The sequence below is a fragment of the Mercurialis annua genome, linkage group LG2 (assembly GCF_937616625.2).
Source record: "Mercurialis annua linkage group LG2, ddMerAnnu1.2, whole genome shotgun sequence".
NCBI lineage: Eukaryota > Viridiplantae > Streptophyta > Magnoliopsida > Malpighiales > Euphorbiaceae > Mercurialis > Mercurialis annua.
Genome location: NC_065571.1, coordinates 43,222,600 through 43,246,013, shown reverse-complemented (window position 1 = coordinate 43,246,013; position 23,414 = coordinate 43,222,600). Strand labels below are relative to the sequence as shown.

Below are 23,414 nucleotides of genomic sequence, written 5' to 3'. Positions count from 1 at the left end.
TAATTCTATCAATGAATTTTTCATAACTATTATTTACATTGGGTTTGTTTTAGTGTTTGCTTAGTTTAAATTCAGTTTTATTTTATTATTGATTTTATATGTTTTGATGCGATAATTTTATATTTTGTAATTTTGCTATAAGTTTAGTCATTTAGTATAAGTGTGAATTTTAACGTATTTAACTTGGTATTTTAGGTTTTTGTGTATACAACATTGTTAAGGTTATTAGTATGTCTCATGCATCAATATCTATTATTAAGGTTATTACTGCATTACACATCCAACTAGATTAGTATTTGAAATTCTTTATTGTTTATTTATTTCAAATTATGCTCTACATTTTTATTGATTTTATATTTTTGATGTAATAATTTTATTAATTCACATCACTGTTATTGTAGTTATTATACTTTAAGCTAAGAAGCTATCCTAATAATAATAATGATACACACGTGGCGAAAAACTAGTTACTATACTATAAATGTGGGGCGGGGAGGATATGCAAAATTACAACAATAACCTTTAATAATTTAAAAATTTACAATGTTAAGTATATGTTTAATTCTAATTTAAATTATACCAATTATCTAATCCATTGATAAGAATTTAAATTTAAATGAAGTTCAATTACAGTAAGAGTAATTCGAATAGGACTACATGAGGAATACAATTTAGAGTTTAAATTTAATAAGGAAACCAAGCTATATAATGATATAAAGGTTTGCAAGATAAATGGTTCAAAAAGATCAGCTATGCTTTATCTTGAGAAGCTTATATAATTGTTGATTTAATATATTAATTTATATCTCTAAGAGGTTAGTGTGTTATTTTTTCTTTTTGTTTAGAAATAAGTGCATTGTTTTTTCTTATTGCTTTGCATGAACACATTAATGACCAACTTCAGTTTCATTACGCTACGCTGTATAATAATTTTAATCTCCAAGTCTTTTATGATTAGGGGTATTAACTTCACTTCTGAACAAATTTTGTGGCTATGAACTAGGACTTTTTCTGAAAGGGCTAGGAACTAGAACTAGAACGTAGGAACACTGCTTTTGTTACATATTTTGTGCTTAATTAATACTTCGTGTTGGGTCCATCTATGATAAAATTATCATTCATAATTTTCCATGTGCCTTTTTAATTTATTAAATATTTTAATATATATTTATATATTAATGAAGGACGAATAAAATTACAACATTAGCTTCTACTAATTAAAAATATTTACGAAATTAAATATAAATCTAATTCTAATAAAAATTATACAAATTATCTGAAAGTGTAAGAATTTAGTTTCAATAAAGGTTAATCCTATGTGATAGAAAGATAAATAAGAATTTAATGTTCAACAGAAATCTAATCGTAATTGGAAAAATAAATTAAATTAAAACCTTTGTAGCTCCATTGCTATAAATAGTTTCAGTAGTAACGGACATTAACTTATAACAACAAGATAAAATTTATTTTTATAGTATATATCTTTTTATTTGAATGGGGTATATATCTTTTAAACAATAAAACACGACAATTTTAATGAAAAAGTCCAATTAAAACACTAATGGCAAAGAGTCGTCTAATGAAAGACAAAAGGAAGAGTCTTGTGTTGCTTATTATTATTTATTTGATTATTATTGAAAAACTAAAGAAAGAAGTTAAATATTTTTCATTATAGATTAAATTTATATTTTTTATTGAAATTCAACTTCTAACACTCTTAATTTTTTTATTGAATTTTAACTTCTAACACTCTTAATTACTTATATAACGAGGCTATATAGCCTTCATTAATTAAAAAATAAATGACGTTAAATACACATTTAATTTTAAAAGATAAATTTTCAATAATGTTAATAAGTTATATAATTTTAAATAGGAATCTAAATTTTAGTATAGACTAATCATGAATTAATTGGTACGGTAATATGAAATACAATTGTTTGATATTAAATAGAAGTCTAACTTCAATATAAAAATAAATTAAGATTTAATATTAATACTATTACCCAATTTAGTTAAACTTAATAACGAAAAATGTTGAGGTTTAGTTCCCCAAGGTACAATAATGCTTCACAGCGAAAGTATTTTTATTTTCCAACTATCTAATTTAAACCAAAATATATAATTGCACCATTAATCATGTGAAATTAGCAAAGGTAGTACTAATGATTCTTGATTTGATTTATAGGTTCAACTGATATAATAAATATAAATTAAAATTTTAATAATAATAAAAACAAAGTATATAATAAATATAACGAGTCATCTAAATATCATTCACATGCGATTTATAAGTTCAATTAATATAATATTGTTCGCCTGGAAATATTCCGGACTCGAATCTTTGAATTTATAATCGGGATCGGTTTGAGGTTTGATACTTTAACGAACCTATGCAGATATTCACAGGGCTTGTTTAGTTAAAAACACTTAACCACGTGATCTAAAAAGTAATAATCTGGGAGTCGCGGACTCATGCGAGATTAATACCGAAAACTACTCCTAAATTAAAACAATCCGGAGATTGCGAGATAAAAAGCACTGGGCTTGGTTTTTGATTGATTGATTTGTTGATACAAAAATAATAAAGCTCTGAGCTATTTATAGCTCCTCATAATTAAGACTCCTAATTTAACTAGGACTAAGACTCTAAAAGTAAATCACTCCTATTGAGCTACAAATTCCTAATAAAATAGAAAAAAGCAATAATAAACAAGCTTTCCGTTGGGCCTTAATCCCTGATAAGCCCACATGAAGTTCGATCCGGTAATTATTTGGGCCGATGTAAACAATGCCCCCAACAAGTCTGAAATGTTTATCTTTTGGGCTTGTTCTCCATTCTCAGCACTTCCAAGCCCACTACTGAGGCCCAAGTCATCCGAAAAACTTTAAAGGGGTGCGCATCTATTGACCTTTCGGTACCCCCTTTAAGCCACGTCATCTCCAGCTGTTCTCCACAATGCCACGTTTTGGCCCCACGACCTTTCGGCTTCCTCTGATTTTGTCTTTTAACAAAAATACCATTTCATTTCATCACTTACATACTCTCTCTGCATTTATCAAGCTTTCTCTCTCCTCAGCAACCTCGAGTAATTCACTAAGTCTCTTCTGGTAAGTTTTCGCCCTATCCTCTCTTGTCTTTGATTCGCCTTTTTTAATCATTCGCCTAACTGAGATATCCCCTTCTGCAGTTATAATGGCTGCTCCCAATGATGCTATCGCCGCTCAAGTGACCGACAAGATGAACGAAATCCAAGCTGCTGCTCCAAATACCGATCTTCAGGTAATAGTGAAAACCAACGACGACAAAGAATGTGTCGGTCCAATCCTCGTTTCGCCCAGTCATCTCTGCGAAATTGCTACCCCTTTTCACGAGGAAGTCCTACCACGATTCTCACTCGCCCACCAGTCTTCCATTTGGGTGAACACTATGTTTAGAAACTGGCCGACAGAGCACAAGGGTTATCAAGAATGGGTAAACCGATTAAAGCCTCACTTCGGCCAATTATGGAAAGATGTTGGCATATACGACATGATCGGCCTCTGCAAAGCGAGCAGACCGATAGCGAAGCATTACATCATGGGGGCTTCCCTCTTCTGGTCGTCCGCTGTCAACTGCTTCTGTTTCAAGTTTGGTATGATGACCATCACTCTCCTGGATATGGCTGCCATCTTGAACATCCCTGTAATCGGCGAACGTATCTCGCCCAACCTGGACGCCGACATCCCTGCTTTTAAACTGACAAAGGCCCAACGGAGCTACGGTCCCTTCGTCAAACTTTTTATGGGCGAAGAACACTATAAACCAGACGCCAAAGAGCACATCGCCTTCCTGGCCTTCTTTGTGGCGAAGTTCGTACTCTGTACTTCATCTTTCAGAGTTACAACTGACTGCTTCACACTCGCCGCTGCTCTGGCCGAAGGGCGGAAGTGTAATTTGGGCGAGTTCATGCTGGCTCACTTGTATAGGAGTCTAAATGAGATCGCTCCTCATGCCGAAACACGAACCTTCCAATGCCCCAGTGGTCCGATGTGGGTCCTGCAATTATGGCTCGCCCTTTACTTTCCAGAACTCTTTGAAATCGGCCCTCACATCAAAGCCGATTTGTGCGGTTACCAATTGATCGCCGCTGGTACCCGTCTCCCACATGTATTGGACGTTTTAGAAGTGTTCACCAACTCCGTTCGTACCTCAAAGCTTTTTTGTCCCATCCTGACTCTGAAGTATCCTCCATCTTGGTTATACCTCGGTTGGGATAGTGACGATACAGAAGAAGCTATGGGCGACCCTAAAAGGAGACTTGGAGGTCAATATTGGGGTAGCTCTTTAAAGAGCAGGAATTTAATCGCCGGTTTGGAATACAACCGCAGTAGTATAGAGGCATACTGCCCTAACTATGTGGCTCGGCAGTTCGGATATAACCAAGGAATTCCCTGTCCTTTATTGATCTCCGTCAATAATCGCGGGACCTACAGACCTTCTTTAGAAAACTATGCCGACTTGCAATTCATAACTCGCCTTAATAGAGCCTATCTTCCCCCTATCAGAAATTTCTCGCCCTTCTACCTCACCCAAGTGTACCCCTGAATTTGATAGCTGGTGGGCTTCAGTCATAGAATCGTGTTTCGACCTCTCTCCAAAAGAAATCCTCTCTCTTCATAATTTTTCTTTACCTCCTTTATCAAGAAACCCAACTCATGCCGATCTGTTTCTTTTGCAGGCACCGAAACGTCCCAAATATGAAGGTAACCTATTCCATCTTTTTGAAATTTCTAGGTTCGAACGTTTTTACAAATTTAAATATGACCCGTTAGATCGGCCAGGCATGAACCTTAGGATGCAACGTCATAGACGAATAGCTAGAACTAAGTTCAACGAAAAAATGAAAAAAGTTTGGAAAGATAAGTACGAAAAAACATACTCTTATGAATTCTTCTTAGCCCATATTCGCCCCAAGTTCAAGTATAAGAGTCCACCAGTTCCTAAGTGTAACATGTCCACCCCTAATCCAATTAAACTGCCTAAAAACGAGTAAAAAAGTCTAAGCCGATCGTAAATAACGAAGGGGTCACTTATACTGGCATCAGATGTCCCTCTGATGTCGAGGCGATAAGTGAACTGGTCGAACATGGCTCCACTAGAATACCAGGTAACGAAAGATATCATTTCGCCTTTTGAAACTTTCCTTTATTTCATACTAACTTGTTGTTTTCCAGTTGGCGTGCCGAAATGGGCGAAAGGAGATGTTTATGACACCGATGGTGAAGACCCGCCAGAAGCAAAAAAGTCTCGGCGCAAGCGTCCGGCGAGCAAAAAATCGTCCAAGAAGGAGCCCAAGGAACCCAAGGCAAAGAAAATGAGGGCTGAACTTTCCGGATCTCGCCTCTTTGATCCCGCTCCTTCCGACCCTGAAATAAATCGCCCTTCCAGGAGCGCTCATTCCTCTTCAAGGGGTGATACCCAAACAGGGGGCGATCACACCTGCGATGAAGGCATTTCCTTGACGGAGAACCGCTCTTCTCAAAAAACATCGTCTGAAGTCGCCCCGACGGTGTCGCAGATGCTCAACTTTTCCCCGCTCCCTACTCTGCATTCGCCCCTTGGTTCAGACCTGGTGAACCTTCCGGCTCGTCTTGCTGCCAAGACTAAGGTACCTTATTTTTGCTTATTATCGCCTTAACAATGTCCCTATCAGCTAATTTTTTTTTTGTGGCCAAACATGGCAGATACCAGATGATGTCCCGGCGAAGCACGACGACCTGGCAGCAAAAGCAGCGGCCTTCCTTAACTCCGACAGTGAGGAAGAAGAGATGCCCACACCAGAAATCGAGCAACATGCCGACGTGACCAGCGGTCCTTCTGAGGGATGGGGCGATTATCTAGACGTCGTTGGCTCTTTGAAGTCCCAAGGGGTGGCGATCTTCAAATCACCTGAAGACTTTGGTCGTCTTAAAAGAGCGGCGACTGCTCTGGCCGATGCTCCTCCAGAGGTTTTGAACGAGAAGGCTCGTAGTGCCATGGTCCAACTGTCTGCGTCGCTACCCGCATTTCAGAAGATCTATGACGAGGCGACGCAGATCCAGACAGATCATGACCAGCTGACCCTTCGGGAGGCCGAAGCAAGGGAGAAACTAGAAACGCTAAAAGCTTCTGTGAAAGCATCTGTTTCGACCTTGACTGCTCGCCGGGACCATGCCAAGGAGCTGAGTGACAAAATCTCAGCCTTGAAGCTCGAGCTAGAGACTGAATAGAAAGGCATAGGCGAGCTGGAAGTTGCCATGGACAAAAGCTTGCTCGAGGGGGTCGGTGTGAAAAAGAGCCGGAATGAGCTAAAACAAAGCCTCGCCAAGATGAAGCCGAAGGTGGATGAAGCCCGGAAGTCTTTTAACACCGTTCGTAGTGAGCTTGGCGATATTTTTAGCCATTTTTAGTTAGTTTTGTAATCATTTTTTGTTTTTTAAGTTCAGAACAATGCTAATGTTTGTTTGTCCAATCTTGCAATACTTTGAATCGCACTATGTTTTGATCGGCCTGGGGCCGTATCTCATTTGATTTTTGCTACTTTTCAATGTTTATTCGGCCAAAGAGCCGAAATTTTCCATTATTCACACCTTGCATTGCTTTCATGTTTATCTATTTTCATATTATCGGTCTGTAAGTAGTCCGATACAAAATAATGTTATTATCCGAAAATGATTACAAAAATATTGAGAAAAACGGAGAACCCGTTGAAAAAACTCAACTAATGTGAACCGCCGAATTGTAAATGGTATTACCAAATAATCGGCGTTCGCATACATTTGCCGAGCTTTCCATGAATTTTAACAAATTATGGTATTGCTCGGCGATAGTTTTTGACCAACATTATTCCTCATCGGCTCTCGACAGCCGTTGGCCGTTATGTAAACTGAGCGTTCGTTGAGAAAATTTCACTGTGACCATAAACAGCCGAAGTATCTCGCATAATCGGCTAGAAGCAGTTATCTTGACTCGGTGTTTGGCCAAATTTTTCGGTCGCGTCTATTCGTCTTCGGCTCCAAACAGCCGTCGGTCGATGCCATCCCAGCAACTAGGAACATATTTTTTTAGGAACTGACCGTTGATCGCCCTGTCGTGTTCTTCTCCATCAATGTTTGCCAGCAAGTAAGCACCGCCTTCTAACTTGTTGACCACAATAAAGGGGCCTTCCCAGTTCGGGCTCCATTTGCCAAGCCGAGTGTCTTTATGGCCGATAGGCAAGACTGCTTTCCATACTATGTCGCCCACCGTAAAAACTTTTCGTTTTACCCGTTTGTTGTAAGCTCTTTCAACCCTTCTTTTCTGGGCTTCTAAGTGGTCTAACGCCGTCAAACGTTCTTCGTCAAGGTCAAGAGAATCTATCACCATCTTGTCAAAGTAATCTTCTTTGGATAATTCGCTCTGGTATCTGCGGCGAGTAGACATGACGGTCAGCTCCATTGGCAACATCGCATCGTAACCATAGACCAGTCTGAAAGGCGAGGTCCCAGTAGCCGACTTCTGACTGGTTCTATTCGCCCAAACAGCTTCTGATAAAAACACATGCCATTGCCTTGGGTTTTCTTCAATCATCTTTTGAACTATGAGCTTGATGGCTTTGTTCGTGGCTTCGGCTTGTCCGTTGGCCTGGGCGTAGTACGGTGTTGAGTGCAACATCTTTATCTTCATTTGGGAGGCCCACCAACTTATATCGCTTCCTGTGAACATCGTCCCTTGATCTGTGGTTATGGACTCGGGCAAGCCGTGTCGGTGGACGATGTATTCTTTGAAGAACTTGATCACCGCTTCTTGTGTCGGCGACTTCAAAGGTTTAGCTTCGACCCACTTGGTGAAGTAGCAAGTGGCGATAATCACAAAAGTATGACCATCAGACGAGCCGGGGTATACTTTCCCTATCAGGTCGACCGCCCATCCTCTGAATGGCCATGGCTTGATGATAGAGTGCAGGTCTTCGGCCGGGACATGTTGTATTGGGCCGAATTTCTGACAAGCTTCGCAACCTTTGGCATATCTTATGCAGTCTTGTTCCATTTTCGGCCAATAAAAGCCGTATTTATGGATAAGCCACCTCATTCTGGGGCCCGCCTGGTGGGCGCCTGCTATACCTTCGTGTACCTCGGCCATAGCAAGCATCGCCTCTTTTGGACCGATGCATCTGAAGAGTAGCCCTTCAAAGCCCTTCTTATATAATTCGCCGGCTAAGACCACGTAATTAAGGGCTAAAGTCCTCAACCTCCTATTCGTGGCGTCTGGTTTTTCGAACCACTTCAGGAGCTCGTCCCTCCAATCTTGGGTGACGTCCAGCTGGTAAACCGAGAATTGTCTTTCGTCGATCGTGATGCCCCCGGTGTGGAGATTCGGTGTTTCCCTTTCTATGGCGTCGAACTCTCGGTTTACCTTGTAACCACTACCGTGCTGAGCTAGGTCGTTTGCAACGCCGTTATCGGCCCTCTCTGTGTATTCTATTCTCGTATCTTGAAAGCCTTCGATCAGGTGTTTCGCCTTGTTGCAATACCTCACCAACAGCTCGGACTCGCATTTAAATTCTCATGTCACTTGTTTAATGACTAGCAAAGAATCTCCTTTTACACTGATCGCCCTCGCCCCTAGCTCGGCTAAAATCTCAAAACCGAATATGAGGGCCTCATATTCTGCTTGATTGTTTGTGCATTCGAACTGGAGTCTGAATGATAACTGGTAGGATGCCCCCAAGGGTGTGACGATGTGTACTCCCGCGCCTGCCCCCTGGCTTGTCCTGGATCCGTCGAACCACATCTTCCACACGGCGATGTCGAAGAACGTGATGTCTACTCGATCAGGTGTTTCTTCCTTGAGGATAATACCAAGGTGATCGGCCAAGAAGTCTGCCAACACTTGTCCTTTTACTGCTCTTTGGGGGACATACACCAATGTGAATTCGGACATTGCAATCGCCCATTTTCCAATCCGATTCCTTAAGTATGGTTTTGATAAAATATACTTAATGATATCGGTCTGGGACAAAACATACACTACGACCGGCAACATATAGTACCGCAGCTTACAGCACGTGAAGTACAGACATAGGCACATTTTTTCTATGTCGGTATAGCGAATCTCTGTGTCCGTCAGTCCTCGGCTCAAATAGTAGACTGCTCTCTCGATCCCATCGTCCTCTTGGGCGAGCAACATCCTAGGGATTCGTGCGCAGCCGATAAGTATAGCAACAATGGCTTATTCGGCTTTGGAGGGGTCATGACCGGAGGTTTCGCCAAGTAACCTTTCAAATCGTCAAACACCCTATGTTGCTCGTCCGTCCATATCCACTCATCGGTCTCTTTTCCCCTCGGCAAAACACTCCAGCTGCGAAGTCGGCCTGCTGTGTTTGCTATGAATCTTCTTAAAAAATTGATTTGACCGATGAGCCTCTGGAGCTGCTTCTTGGTTTTAGGTGGTTCAGCATTGATAATCGCCTTGGCTTTGTTCTTGTCTATTTCTACTCCCCGCTGGTGAACCAAGAAACCCAAGAAGTTTCCAGCCGAAACGCCGAACGCGCATTTCAGAGGATTCATCTTTAGACCATTACATCGTATTCGCTCGAAACCTTGTCGAAGGTCGGCCAGATGAACTTCGCCGGTATTTGACTTGATCACGACGTCGTCGATGTAGACCTCAAGGCAGTCGAGGCCTCTGAACATTTTGTTCATAGCCCTCTGGTATGTTGCCCCCGCGTTTTTTAAGACGAAAGGCATCACTACCCATTCGTACGCTCCGATCGGCCCAGGGCATCTAAAAGCCGTTTTGGAGATGTCCTCCTTGCTGATTGGAACTTGGTTGTATCCAGAGTGTGCATCGAGGAAACTGAGTATCGTGTGTCCTGCTGCCCTGTCTATCAGCATATCGGCCACAGGTATCGGGTATTCGTCCTTAGGTGTAGCCAGGTTGAGGTTCCGAAAATCTACGCATACTCGTAGCTTCCCGTTTTTCTTCATCACTGGCACGATGTTAGAGAGCCATTCGGTGTATTGGGCTTCCCGAATAAACTTGGCATCTTCCAGCCGCTTAATCTCATCCTGTATAAGAGTATCCACTTCCCTGGACATTCGCCGGGGAGGTTGCCGAAATGGCCGAAACCCGCTCTTTAATGGAAGCTTATGCTCGGCGATATCAGGATCAAGGCCCGGCATTTCATCATATGACCAGGCAAAACAGTCGCGGAACTCAATGAGTAGGGCGACCAGTTGCTCTCTGAATCCTTCGTCCAGTCCTGCGTTGATGTATATGGGCTTAGGCAATTCATCTGTCCCCAGATTGATTTCGAGGAGGTCGTCCTGTACTTGGGCGGGATCATCTTTTAACTTCCCGGTTGCCAATCTTATGTCCCCCATCCGCAACGATCCTGTTGGGTCTTGATCTTGGTCCTCATATATGCATTCGGCCGATGTAATATCGTATAGCGAGGTTAACTGTCTAATTTTCTCCCTCAATTCTTTATGTCATGCTATCATTTTGAATCTCTGAGGATGGTGGATCGGCCTTTGCCCCCGAGGGTCACTGATACAGGCCGATCTGAGTTAACAAGCAGGCGAGGTACGTTCGTCTCTCCTTTTGAACTGAGGGATTGTATGTTGCGCACTTCCTCATCATATAAACGTGCTTCAAGCACATTGTGGTCTTCGCCGAAGGGGTTGGGGTCGCCCTGAACAACTTCTGCCTCGCCGTCATCTCGCCATATAAAGAGCATTTGATGCATGGTCGACGGTATACACATGTTAGAGTGTATCCAATCGCGGCCGAGCAAAATGTTGTAGTTGCTCCGGGCGTTGACCACGAAAAACCCTTCTTCGGTTTCCACTCGCCCTACCTTGATTCTGAGGGTGATGTACCCCTCGGCCGGCGTCTCGCCCCCTGCGAAGTCAGTCATGTAAACGTCGGTCGGGTCCAGCTGATCCCGCGTTATGCCCAGTTTTTTGAGCATCTTCGCCGGTAGTATGTTGACGCCAGCCCCGTTATCGATGAGGACTCTGTTAATCGATACCCCATTCAAATCGGCCTTGATATACAGCGGCCGAATGTGCCTAGTCATCCTCGTTGGAGGTTTGCTAAGAGATACTACCGCGGTATTGTCGGCGCTATCTCCTTCCGGTACGATTACATCGCCTTCCAACGTTGCCTTTTGCCCCGGTTTACTTCTGTAGGAGTTGGGGAGCGTGACCACTTTTACTCCGTATTCGTCCCTTACCACCGGGACCCAGGCTTTCAACATGCCTTTCTTGTGCGAAACGACGACCTCGCGGTCTTTGGGCAATCTCGCTTTAAGCTGGCCACCGTGGTGCGACACCAGTACGTCCTTGTAGGACGATCGACCGCTGGAATCTTCGTCATCCTTGTGAACTACTGCCGCAGCAGACACATCGGCCGCTTGTTTTTCGCCCTTCGGCATCCATACCTTCCTTACCTTGGCATTTTGCCTATCAGGTGATTTGGTATCCGCATCGGCATGGTTCCTTGCCCCCAGTCTCTCGGCTATTGGCCTATTTCCGTGCTGCTCTCTGGGAACCGATTCTATACCGTGATTCGCCCGCGACTCTTGTCGCAGCCTTTGCATTCGCCTCTTCTGGGTTTTCGTCATACGAGGGGTCTCCTCCGTTGGCCGAAATATCCTCTTGAATACGTTAGTGGTAGGCCTCCGCTGTGGCTCATGCCTCTGCCACTGCTCTGTGGGCGATCTCGGTTTAAAGGTCTTGGGATGCTTCCTCGTGTTCTCGCTTCCTTTGACTTTAAAACACGTACTGCATGATGGGCAGGTCATATCTGCGGTAGGCGAGCTGTATCGCTTCCTCTTCTGTTGCTGAGGTCGCCCTTTTTCTCCTCGCCACTTTGAACCGTCGGTCTCTACTCTTGGCTTGGGTCTTCTTGGGTTCCACTTGCTTTGTATCTGCCCTTGCTCTAGGTAGCTATCAAAGTGAGGCCGAACTGTGTTAATAGACACGTATTTGGCATCGGCCTCTTTCTTTGTTGGGAACAGAAGTTTCCCTTCGTTAATCGCCTTCTGAATCACGTTTCTGAAATTTACGCAATTGTTCGTGCTGTGCCTCCAGGAGTTATGGTACTTGCAATAATCCTTACCGACTAGCTCCTCCGACGGTGGAATCGTATGACCTTCGCTTAGGGCGATCTGCCCATCCTTCAACAGGGCATCGAATATGTCGTCGGCCTTAGTCAGGTCGAATGAATACTCTTTTTGTACCACCGCGGTTTTATTTCTTTTAACAAAGCCAGGCTTTCGCAAGGCCGAACATTCCAGGGGTTTTGTTCCCAAAAATTCGGCCATGTTGACTTCATCTTCGGATCCACTATCCTCGCTATCGGACACCACGGCCACGTCGAGCTGGTCTTTGTAATAGGTCCCTTTAGATGCGCCTCTCCTCTGTTCTTTCTCCTGGAGGAGTCTTTCGTAGCTCGTCACCCTGTTAGTTAGCTCGAACAAGTCCCGAAACCTGTGGCCCTCGAAAATGCTCCCCCATGGCGAAACTCATTCCTCTTACCACCATCGGCACGCAATCGGCTTCTGACATTTTGGTGGAGCACCTAGTCCTGAGGTTTCTAAATCGGCCGATATACTTCTCTGCCGACTCACTCGGTAGCTGTGAGATTCGGGCGAGGTCAGCCAGGGTGACATCAGGTGGTGCCCTGTAAAACTCTTCATGGAAGAGGATTTCGAGGTCCTTCCATGTGTCCACCGAATTGGGCGACAATCTAGAGTACCACGTAAACGCCATTTTCGTCAAAGAGCTGGCGAAAAGCCGGAGCTTCCAGAAATCGTGAGCAGCTGCTTCGCCGCATTGGGCTGAAAACCGGGCGACATGTTCAACCGTAGATTGGCCCTTCTCCTCGCCCGAAAACAAGCTAAACTCTGGCACTTTATACCCCCTTGGGAAAGGATATAACTTGTCGATCCAGTCCGGATACGGTTTCATGTACGATGGGCGAGGCATAGGTCGCAGATCCACCCCGAGCCTCTCTAGCATGTCCACGAGTTGCCCTTGATTATATATATTTGGATCGCCTCCCTCGGAGTACGATCGTTCGCCCGTGTTTGGCTCCTGGGTGTTGGTTCCAGTAGCTCCCCCTTGCGGTCTAGCTTCACCTTGTGGGTTGGACGAGCTTGCCCCCGGGTGATCGGCCCTTCCTGAGAACTCGGCCTCGTTCCTCGTTAAGAGCTTAACGGAACCATATGTATACCCCATCTTGTTGGGTTGTTGTTCGGCCGAACCACCTGGTTGACCAAAACGGCTTGGTGTTTGGTTCTGTTCGGCCCTCCTGTACCCTTGATCGGCCGCGGATTGCCCAGAAAATAATCGCCCTAGGTTTTCCATTGCCTTGTTGAGGCCGTCTAAGTTCCCTTGGATCTGCCTCTGGACCGACGTTTGGTCGGCCATGATGTTCCTCATTACTTCGGACATCTGATGCATCGCACCGTCGAACATTTGCTTGTTCTCTTGCGCTATCTCGCCCCTCATGGCCGAGAAGTCGGCCTGTGATAAAGAAGGGCGAGAGGGAGGAAGCTGGCGCGAGTAGTCTATCATGTCATCGGTCGCGTCGTCGACCTTGTCCTTAGGTAGGTTTCCCTCGGTATCCGTTGTATTCGGCACCTTGCTTGATTGGTTCACCTGTTTGTCCTTGGCCATGGTTTCTGATCTATCCGAATCTGATTCGTCTACTGTGTCACCCTCCTTCCGTTGTTGTCGGCGTATGGACCGAGCGTGCCTGGAATCGTCCTTAAAGTCCGTTTTTGTGCTAACCATAAACAATTCCCCAGTGGAGTCGCCAAAAGATGTTCGCCTGGAAATATTCCGGACTCGAATCTTTGAATTTATAATCGGGATCGGTTTGAGGTTTGATACTTTAACGAACCTATGCAGATATTCACAGGGTTTGTTTAGTTAAAAACACTTAACCACGTGATCTAAAAAGTAATAATCTAGGAGTCGCGGACTCAGGCGAGATTAATACCGAAAACTACTCCTAAATTAAAACAATCCGGAGATTGCGAGATAAAAAACACTGGGCTTGGTTTTTGATTGATTGATTTGTTGATACAAAAATAATAAAGCTCTGAGCTATTTATAGCTCCTCATAATTAAGACTCCTAATTTAACTAGGACTAAGACTCTAAAAGTAAATCACTCCTATTGAGCTACAAATTCCTAATAAAATAGAAAAAAGCAATAATAAACAAGCTTTCCGTTGGGCGTTAATCCCTGATAAGCCCACATGAAGTTCGATCCGGTAATTATTTGGGCCGATGTAAACAAATATATATATAAGTTAATATTCTAAATAATATTAAGAAACAAAATATATAATAAATATAAAGGTCATCTAAATATCATTCATGCGCTATATTTTCAATTTAAATAAAAATAATGTAATTCCTCTCAAAAAAAAAAAATAATAATGTAATAATATTTAATAATAGGTAAATTATTTTATTTAACAAATTTAATATATAATCTATACTATATATAAAAGCACGGATGGGGGGGGGGGGGGGGGGGGACAGGCAAATTTACTGAATAGTCCTTTTCAGTTTAATACTAAATAAAGGTTTTATAGTCATTAACTAATTAGTTGTTTAATTAATCATTATTTGTAATTAAAGTCCTAATTAGAATAGGTAGCTAAATTATCTCCAATTTAGTTTTTAGTATGTAGAAAATAACTAAATTTTCTCCAAATATAGTAGGAATATCTATCTTTTAGTTTGATTGAATTACAAAATTAAAATACTGCATTTGGTCGATATATTATTATTTTTATTTTTATTTTATTATTTTTAAAAATATTAAGTTAATTATTTAATTATGGTTATTATAAAATCAAAGGAAGAATAAATTCAGTATAAAAAAAATTAATAACTGAATATATTATATTTACTTTTATAAAAATCCTTAACTAATTTAATATTAATTATAAATAAAAAAATTAATATAATTATAATAAATTTACTAATTTGTTCATTGAGTAGTTACGTTACGAGCCACGTGCATAGCACGTAATACGAAACTAGTATATATAAGGGGCCATACAAAATAGCACTCACTCACAGGGGTAGCATGTGGCCAAATACTATATAATTTATTTAAAATTAAAAAATTATATTAACAATTTAATTAAGATTATATATATATAACTTTAATTATACTAGTTTTTTTGGCCACGTGCTACGCACGTTAACGATATCTATATGACCCGTTATTTAATATTATAATTATATATTTTTTTAATAATATATTATTATTTAAATTTTATTAGACTTGTATTCTTTTATCTGTTTTGTTTAATTATTTTATAAAATTTTAATTTTTTTTATTGGAAATGTTAAAAAGTTAAAATTAAGCAGTAGATTTAATTTTTGATATTGTTGTTATTAAAAATGATAATATGATTGAAACAAATTTATATTATTTTTCATTGTAAATAATTAATAAATATAAAAAATATCAAAGCTTTAACACACATGTTATAATATAATTATTTAATATTAATGAAACTCGTCATATTCTTTTATATATAGTGATATATCTGTGCTATTCCGATTAGAATTAGGAATTTAACACATAATGATAGTTGTTGCACAATTCCTTTTAGGATTAGAAATTTAATATATAATGGTAGTTACTGCGATAATTATTTTTAATATATTTCCTCTGTGCTATTCCTATTAGAATTAGGAATTTAACACATAATGATAGTTGTTGCAAAATTCTTTTTAGGATTAGGAATTTAATATATAATGGTAGCTACTGCGATAATTATTTTTAATATATTTCCTTTATGGATTAGGAATGTCATCTTTCTATTTGTTAAGCACAAATATTCTTATATGTCACAATTAGGTATATCAACTTGGATAAAATACATAAGGGGTATTTTTGTCCGTGAATGAAAGTGTTCGCCCCGCGAATACACTTTTATATTTGTTATATATATATATATATATATATATAATATTATCATACAAATTTCACTCATGTACTATAAGTTCAACAACAATTTTTTATAAGAAACTAATATATTATATTTAGTAATTTAATTAATATTTAATATAATGTATATAACGGGTCATATAAATACAGCTCACGTGCGTAGCACGTGGCGAAAAACTAGTACTATATATAAAAGCACGGATGGGGGGCAGGCAAATTTACTGAATAATCCTTTTCAGTTTACCACTAAATAAAGGTTTTATAGTCATTAACTAATTAGTTATTTAATTAATCAATATTGTAATTAAAGTTCTAATTAGAATAGGTAGCTAAATTATCTCCAATTTAGTTTTTAGTATGTAAAAAACAACTAAATTATCTCCAAATTAGTAGAAATACTTATCTTTTAATTTAATTGAATTACAAAATTAAAATACTGTATTTAGTCAATATATTATTATTTAAATTTTTATTTTAATATTTTAAAGATATTATTAATAAAATTAAATTTATTATTTAATATATTCATTAACAAGTTACGTTACGAACCACGTGCATGTAAATAGCCCAAAAGAAAAAGAGACAAGAATGCATGTGTTTATAGTGGAATAAAATCATTAATTTGGAAATACAGAAAGTAAAAACATTAAAATAAAGAATATACGTAATATAATTTTATTTTATTTAATGAAGATAAAATTACACTAGATTAGGTGTTAAGTGTTAGTGTTAATTTTTGGAAATTCATTTTTCAGTTCTAGATTTCCAACCCCTAGATTTCCAACCCACTAAGTATGAATTTCAAAAATTACATAAACATGTAATTTTCTCCATATTTTAAATAATTAATTAATCTGGACACAAAGCCCAAAAGTTCATCAACACCTACATTAATTTAATTTACACACAATCTAAACTCTCGAGCTAAATAATAACAATAATAACAGAAGCAGCAACAGAAGTAAATCTTCCCCATCATCATTATCTGCCTGTGATTTGTGATTTTCAATATTAGCTAAACATTTTACTCCAGTCAGGACGAGGTCTTTTAAGCGGCCAACTGCATAATTCAAACAAAATCACAAACACAGATATTAGACATCTTATGATATTTAAACAAGTGAAATCACAAATTTTGAGTCATGACATTTAAACAAGTGAAATTTGATAACTCTCGACAGAATTCAAACTTCATCAACATTAGCCATCTTATAAAAGGTGACTGCAAACAGTAGCTGTGAATTCTTACTCAAACTTCATCGACGTTTATCAATTACAATCTAATTTTTAATGTCGTCAATTTAACCTTGTTTAGATGAATATATTTTGATTAAAGTCAAATGCTCAATTTGAATGAATAGCACATGAATTTAATCCGTGCGTAACTGAGGTTCTACTCACTCAAATAGAGTGCTTAGCTATAATTGAAAGGCTTAAATGCACCAAAAATCACCAACTTTCACGTGTTTTGGTATTTAACATAATCTTTTAATTTTGCAAAAAAGTACATGAACTTTTAAAATTTTGCAATTTTTGATACCGGCACCGTTTTAGATGTAAAACGGCACCATTTTAGATTAAAACGGCACAATTTTAGATGTAGAATAACACTATTTTTCAAAGGAAACACACATGTGGTCTTCATTGGAAAACATTGAAAAGTTCATGTTAAATATGCCAAAATTAAAAGATTATTTTCCTTCTTCTTTTCAATTAGTTTACATAACATTCAGGAGCCGAAAGAGATTTTACCTATTAAACTGATTAGGACTAATAATATCAACCATGATAGATGACTTCACACGAGAACGATCACCTCTTAGCACAACCAACTCCACCATCTTCCCGACCTTGTCCCAAGTTATATCAAAAAACTGTACAAAAGTAAAAAAGATCAAACAATAAATTTTTTAAAGGCAATATATACAAAGTCGAAACATGTGAATGAACCAAAAGTGCACAGTTTTGATATTTCACATGAATGTAAGCAACTCCCCGTTCGTGTCAAGTTTTGGCAAACTCTATATTTGATCTTGAACTAAAAATGTGCTTGATGCCAAGCTTTCAAACGATCAGGCTCAAACTTGGAACTCATGCTAATTATTGAGTTTTTATGGAATTCAAGAGTAATTGAGTTCGATCAATATATCTATTTAATTTTTTTAAAAAAAAAAATCTACCATCTATGACTCCAGATTATTATCATAATTATTCTATACATGATCTAATTTTAATTTTCAATAAATAATTAATAACTTTATAAACAAAATCTCTTGATGTATCACATTAATTCATAAATTTAATGTTTCTATAATTTTAAACTATATAATTAAATTTTGTTAAATTATTTGATTGAATATCAAAACAAGAATACAACTATCATACATATCTAAATTAGTTTAATAGTTGGGAGTAGCGGTTGTAAGCTAAGCTCAAATATTACACTTCACATAATATTCATATAAGCTGGCAACTCAGTTCTGGTAAGATAGCCTCAAGTTCCACACGCTCAATAATGAGTTGATTTGAAAAGCTTTTTAGTTAATCCTTTGTAGCTTGCAAACTCATTCGAGTCGATTTCACATTTAAAATTTCAAATAAAGACTAATATTTTAGAAGATCTAGACCTAAACAAATCCTAGCTCTCTAACTGTTAATTTTACGATCTGCTTGCATGCAAAATTCTGATAGAAAAAGAAGTTTGAAACTAGTGTTAACATGAAACAAAATGCATTCTAAGCAAAAGCATATCTTTGATTCATTTTTTTCTCAAGCAAACTATTAGGTGAGAAATATTACGAATTCACATAAAATATAATACAATATTTTGAGTTCCAACTAGAAAATGTTTGATAGCATATATAATATATATATTATCCAAAAAAAAACTATTATTATACAACATAATCATTCTTCAACTTTTATTGTTAACACTGCTCATCTAGAAGCAGCTTATAATTAATAGATTTGTTTCATATATTTCACATCTTTAAGTTTCTAAATTGATAAACTCTACAGATCCTAATGCTGAATTATAGGACATTACCATAGATTTAATATTTATTCTTTATCAAAAAATGAAGCTTCACATTATACTTGCAATATGTATTACATTTTTGTGTTAAAAATCCATATGTAACGTACGTAAGCATCTGAGAATAGATATATAGGTAGAGATATATCCAGGGTGACGTAGTAGGTTATAGCCTCCACCAAAACTAGTGAAGAAAATGAAATGCAAACTAAGATATATGGCCTAAGGCTTTCCCTCAGCATCTCATATACCATTCCAATGAGAATATTGAGAACACTAGAAAATAATAAGAGCCATAATAAGATCTTTGAATAGTAAGGCAACATACCTGCAATGAACTCTGAACAATTTGCCCATCACATTCAACTATAATGTCATCAGGATGAACCCCAGCAGAATGCGCAGGAGAATCTTGAGTAACCTGAAATGATAAATAGCAGCATCAATTTTCTTAAATAGACAATTAAAAATGAAACAAAATCATAGTTGTGTCCACCAATCAATTGCTTGAAAACCATGAATGAAAAAAGAAAACAATTGCATGCTGTAAAGAAAAAAATATCACATAATAGAACAAAAATTTGATGGTTAAAAGCTCTGCTGAATTTATAATATAAGCTTACTATTTTGATCAACTCTTCAAACACATTTAGTACCGGATTTTTCTTATTAAACAAGTAGAAAGTATAATAAGAATAGAAATATACAAGGACAACAAAGGATCCTCTTTGTTCTCCTTGTCTACTCAATCTAATATTTGTATGGTATAGACTCTATAGAGCCTATTCAGGCTGAAAAATAAACAATTGCCCGGGTACAAATTACATATAATTAACTTGACATTTACATAATTACATCTAAAAAAAATCAAAATACATCAGGAAGTAACTATGAAAACAAAACACACCTCATCAATTATGATGCCTTTTCTGATATCAGGGAAGTTTCGGGTAATCTTCTCCAAATTATCTATTGTGGCACTATAAAGATTTCTTAATTCCAGTCCAAGCCAAGGTCGCCGATAGTCCCTGCATCAAAAATCTAGCTAATAAACAAACAATTTTTAGTGATAAAGTTGTGTACTAGCTGCACTACATATGCTGATCATAGCAAAAAATAAGGCCAAAATGAAATCTAGCAGACTATCAAATATGAAATACAAATTCAAAGAACGATAACGTCGAAAAAGAAAAACTAAGAAGTTTATGTCACAACTTCCTTGCAAAAAATATGTACCTATCAAAAATTGAAAGTGGTCTTCAAATTAGCTAATGAAGAAAACGATGCATTTTTGCCTCTTGATAAGATGAGTGGAGGTTTAGGATTTGCAAATAAAAAAGACAAGGTAAAAGAATCGTTATTTTTCCACAATCTATGGTCACATTGACAAATACCACTTTGTAAACAGAAAACAACATCTTAATTAGGTCATCAAGGTTCAAAATGTTAATATTAAAACAATAATAACATACCCAAATTTCTTATAATGGCCCCACCATTTGGAAACTATGTTGATCGGTAGAGAAGGAGTAAATTCAGAAGAAAAAAAGTTGATTCCAATCACCTCGCCACTGCGATTAACTAGTGGTCCCCCAATGCCACACTGTCACATGAAAAACAAGAAGTAAAACAGAAGCACAATATATTTAACCACTATATGAATAACATTGTTATGGCATGAGATACATTACAACATTTAAAAGTCTAGAATGGGAGGAAAACACTTAATAAACAAAATAGTACATTATTGCAGTTAAGATAGTTCAAAAAAGAAATAAGAGATGACGTTGGAAAAGAAGTTGTCCCTAACAGGATGCTTGGTGTAAGTGTAACTTGGAGCTTTTAAATCAAAAACTTATTGATTCCTACGCTTTTATTAGGTTAATTGTTTTAAGATCTACTAACTAGTAAGCTTTTGATGTACTATCAATTGATTTGAGTTGGTAGACAAAAATGCAAAAGGAACTAACGAGGAATATAATCGATTGATAGTAGTCTTTTATATATAATATGTTGATCTTAATTCTTACGTCATAATCTTTCTAACTAAACTGCAAATGTAGGGTGTGGGTCGTGTTTTTCTTTTGGGTGGGGATGGAAGGGGGAAGATATATATATATGGCAAGAGATAAAAATTAGATATTTCAAATTGCAACTTCTATCACTATACTACAGAAATAGAGGTGATTTTGCAGGGGAGATAAAAAGTAGCAAGTTTGAGGAAGATACGTTACTTTTGGTATTGTGCAAGTTGACCTCATGAGCTCTTTACAGTCGAATCTGCACTGTTCAATACTAAAAATGAAAAACAATTAAAAAATCATTCAAAAAAAGCAATATGATAACTTCAAATAAAAACAACCACCAAATATTGGTTTGTATAATTTAAAATAAATAGCAAAAAGCTAATGACTTGTAAGGTAACCTGAATTCACCAAGATAAGACATAAGATAATTTGGTTCATTATGACAGCGGCCAAGTGCAATCACTTTAGTACCAGGATACAATTGAAACAAATCAGAATGGCGTCGCAGCTGGAATGTTGTTGCCTCGCGGGTGGAAGAATTGCCGGGATCAATCATCAAAAAATCATCTACATGCCTCAACCTTGCAATTTCAACCGAGTGGTCTACATGAACTTTGATAGCAGCAAGGTTATAGTGAAAATCAAATGCTTCAACATCAGCGTCGCATTCTTCACCATCAGATAGAACCACAATAACCTGCCAGTTACAACATTAAATCGGTTGCATATCATATAGTTTTACGAGATAATAGTAGCCGATGAATTATAAGTTGGTGACATACCTTTAAATCATCAATGAGGTTACCATCAACCCTAAGGAAAGTAGCCGATGTCATAACAGTAGTCTGAAATTTACCATCAACTGCATCGCATTCTATTAAAAAGCCGGATCCCCAAGCGATCTCCTTGTCACCTACACAGGTGATAAAAAATTGAACAAATCAAAAGAAAGAATTTAAACTAAAAAAATGGTGATGAGTGAGAATTACCTGAACAGAATACTATGCAGACAACGGCCGGAGCAACCTTCAGAGCAATTCTTGTGACATATATATCTAAGAAGTCCGAATTGGAGTTCGTCATCAGAGCAACTAACTACAATCTTTTTATTTCTGCAGCAACACAAAGAGACGGGGGTCTGTTGTTTACAGGATAAACCCTAACATTTATTAGATAAGAAAAAACTTATAGGAAAAAGCTTTGAACAAAGGATCAATTAACCCCCTCAACTTGGCACGAAATATTGAATAGAGCCAAGGTCACAAAACCGGATCAATTCAGCCCACTACTATGTCAAACCGGATCAAATACACCCTCCCCCACTCTCACCTCCGCGAGTGAATCGCACTCTCCCTAATTAAATGGAAAAAGGTTCACAATAATCCCTAACTTTTATTCTATTCTTTAAATTGATACTTAATGAATTTTCAATTTAAATACAATTCTAATATTTTAAAACTTCAAAAATTACATTGATTTTAAAACAAAAATTAAAAGATTATTTTACACCTTTTCATCTTTTAAATCAAATTTTCCTAACCCTATTCATCTTCTACATCTATCGCTGCCACCCACCTCTCCTCGCCAACGAATCATCTCTTAACCCAATCACATCTGCCTCTCCAAATCACCGTTGCCACTTGCCACCACCATTCATCACAACAGCCATATCAGAAAGCTCCACCATGTTTTTTTCATTTATGTTCGTCGGCGCGGAAGCAATTGTTCATCGCCGGAAAAGACGAGAGGACACCTGCTGCTGCTGAAGAACGGTCGGCTGATGCTATCGGAGGATGACCAGATTGTTGATTAGGGTTGGGGACGGTGAATGACGGCTATCAATTCTTGAAAATGGCGGCCGACAACTTGAATGGATGAAGAAAAAGAAAACGGAGAAGAAGTATAGGGATGAGTGGCTGGCAGTTAGCTGATGGTGGTGGCACTGTATTAGGTTAGGTTAATTGGGTTAGGTTAATTGGGTTAGGTTAGATTAATTTGATTAGTTAATTACATAAATTAAGTTAATTAAAAATAAAAATCCATTTAAAATTATAATTAGAGGTTTAATTAGGGTTAAGTATAATTAATTAGGGCGAATTAGGTCAAATTATCAATCTCACTCTCTTTTTGGGCCAAAAGAGTGTTTTTGACCGATTTCGCAATTATTGGTGTTTTTTGACCCTAAATCGCGAACTTGGACCTTTTTGATACTTCGTGTCAAGTTGAAGGGTTTTTTTATCCTTTGTTCAAAAAGCTTTATAACCCAACATTTCGAACCCAACTCTATTAACCCACCTTATGTTTGATTTTCTGTTTTCTTTACTACCCCTAAATTTAATTTTTTGACAATTTAATTAATTAAA

At 38.0% G+C, this 23,414-nt stretch overlaps 1 protein-coding gene across 1 annotated transcript; it reads right to left on the bottom strand.

Annotated features, from left to right (window-relative positions):
- Window positions 1-16,785: 16,785 nt before the first annotated feature.
- LOC126669301 (putative protease Do-like 14) lies at window positions 16,786-22,216 on the bottom strand. Its single transcript, XM_050362742.1, has 9 exons — window positions 22,041-22,216; window positions 21,834-21,964; window positions 21,450-21,748; window positions 21,259-21,319; window positions 20,497-20,627; window positions 19,932-20,052; window positions 19,353-19,445; window positions 17,743-17,864; window positions 16,786-17,050 (listed from the first exon to the last, which is right to left on the bottom strand). Exons 1-9 carry the CDS (start codon window positions 22,132-22,134, stop codon window positions 17,002-17,004), a joined length of 1,101 nt encoding a protein of 366 aa, XP_050218699.1. The 5' UTR covers window positions 22,135-22,216; the 3' UTR covers window positions 16,786-17,001.
- Between the last annotated feature and the right edge of the window lie 1,198 nt (window positions 22,217-23,414).

Excerpts from the sequence above, each read along its gene's own strand:
- LOC126669301 (XM_050362742.1), bottom strand. The coding sequence starts at position 22,134 with ATGACGAACTCCAATTCGGACTTCTTAGATATATATGTCACAAGAATT. Across the intron at positions 20,628-21,258 it reads CAACTTGCACAATACCAAAA|TGTGGCATTGGGGGACCACT; the intron begins GTAACGTATCTT and ends TTCATGTGACAG. Across the intron at positions 17,051-17,742 it reads AGTCCTAATCAGTTTAATAG|TTGGCCGCTTAAAAGACCTC; the intron begins GTAAAATCTCTT and ends TGAATTATGCAG.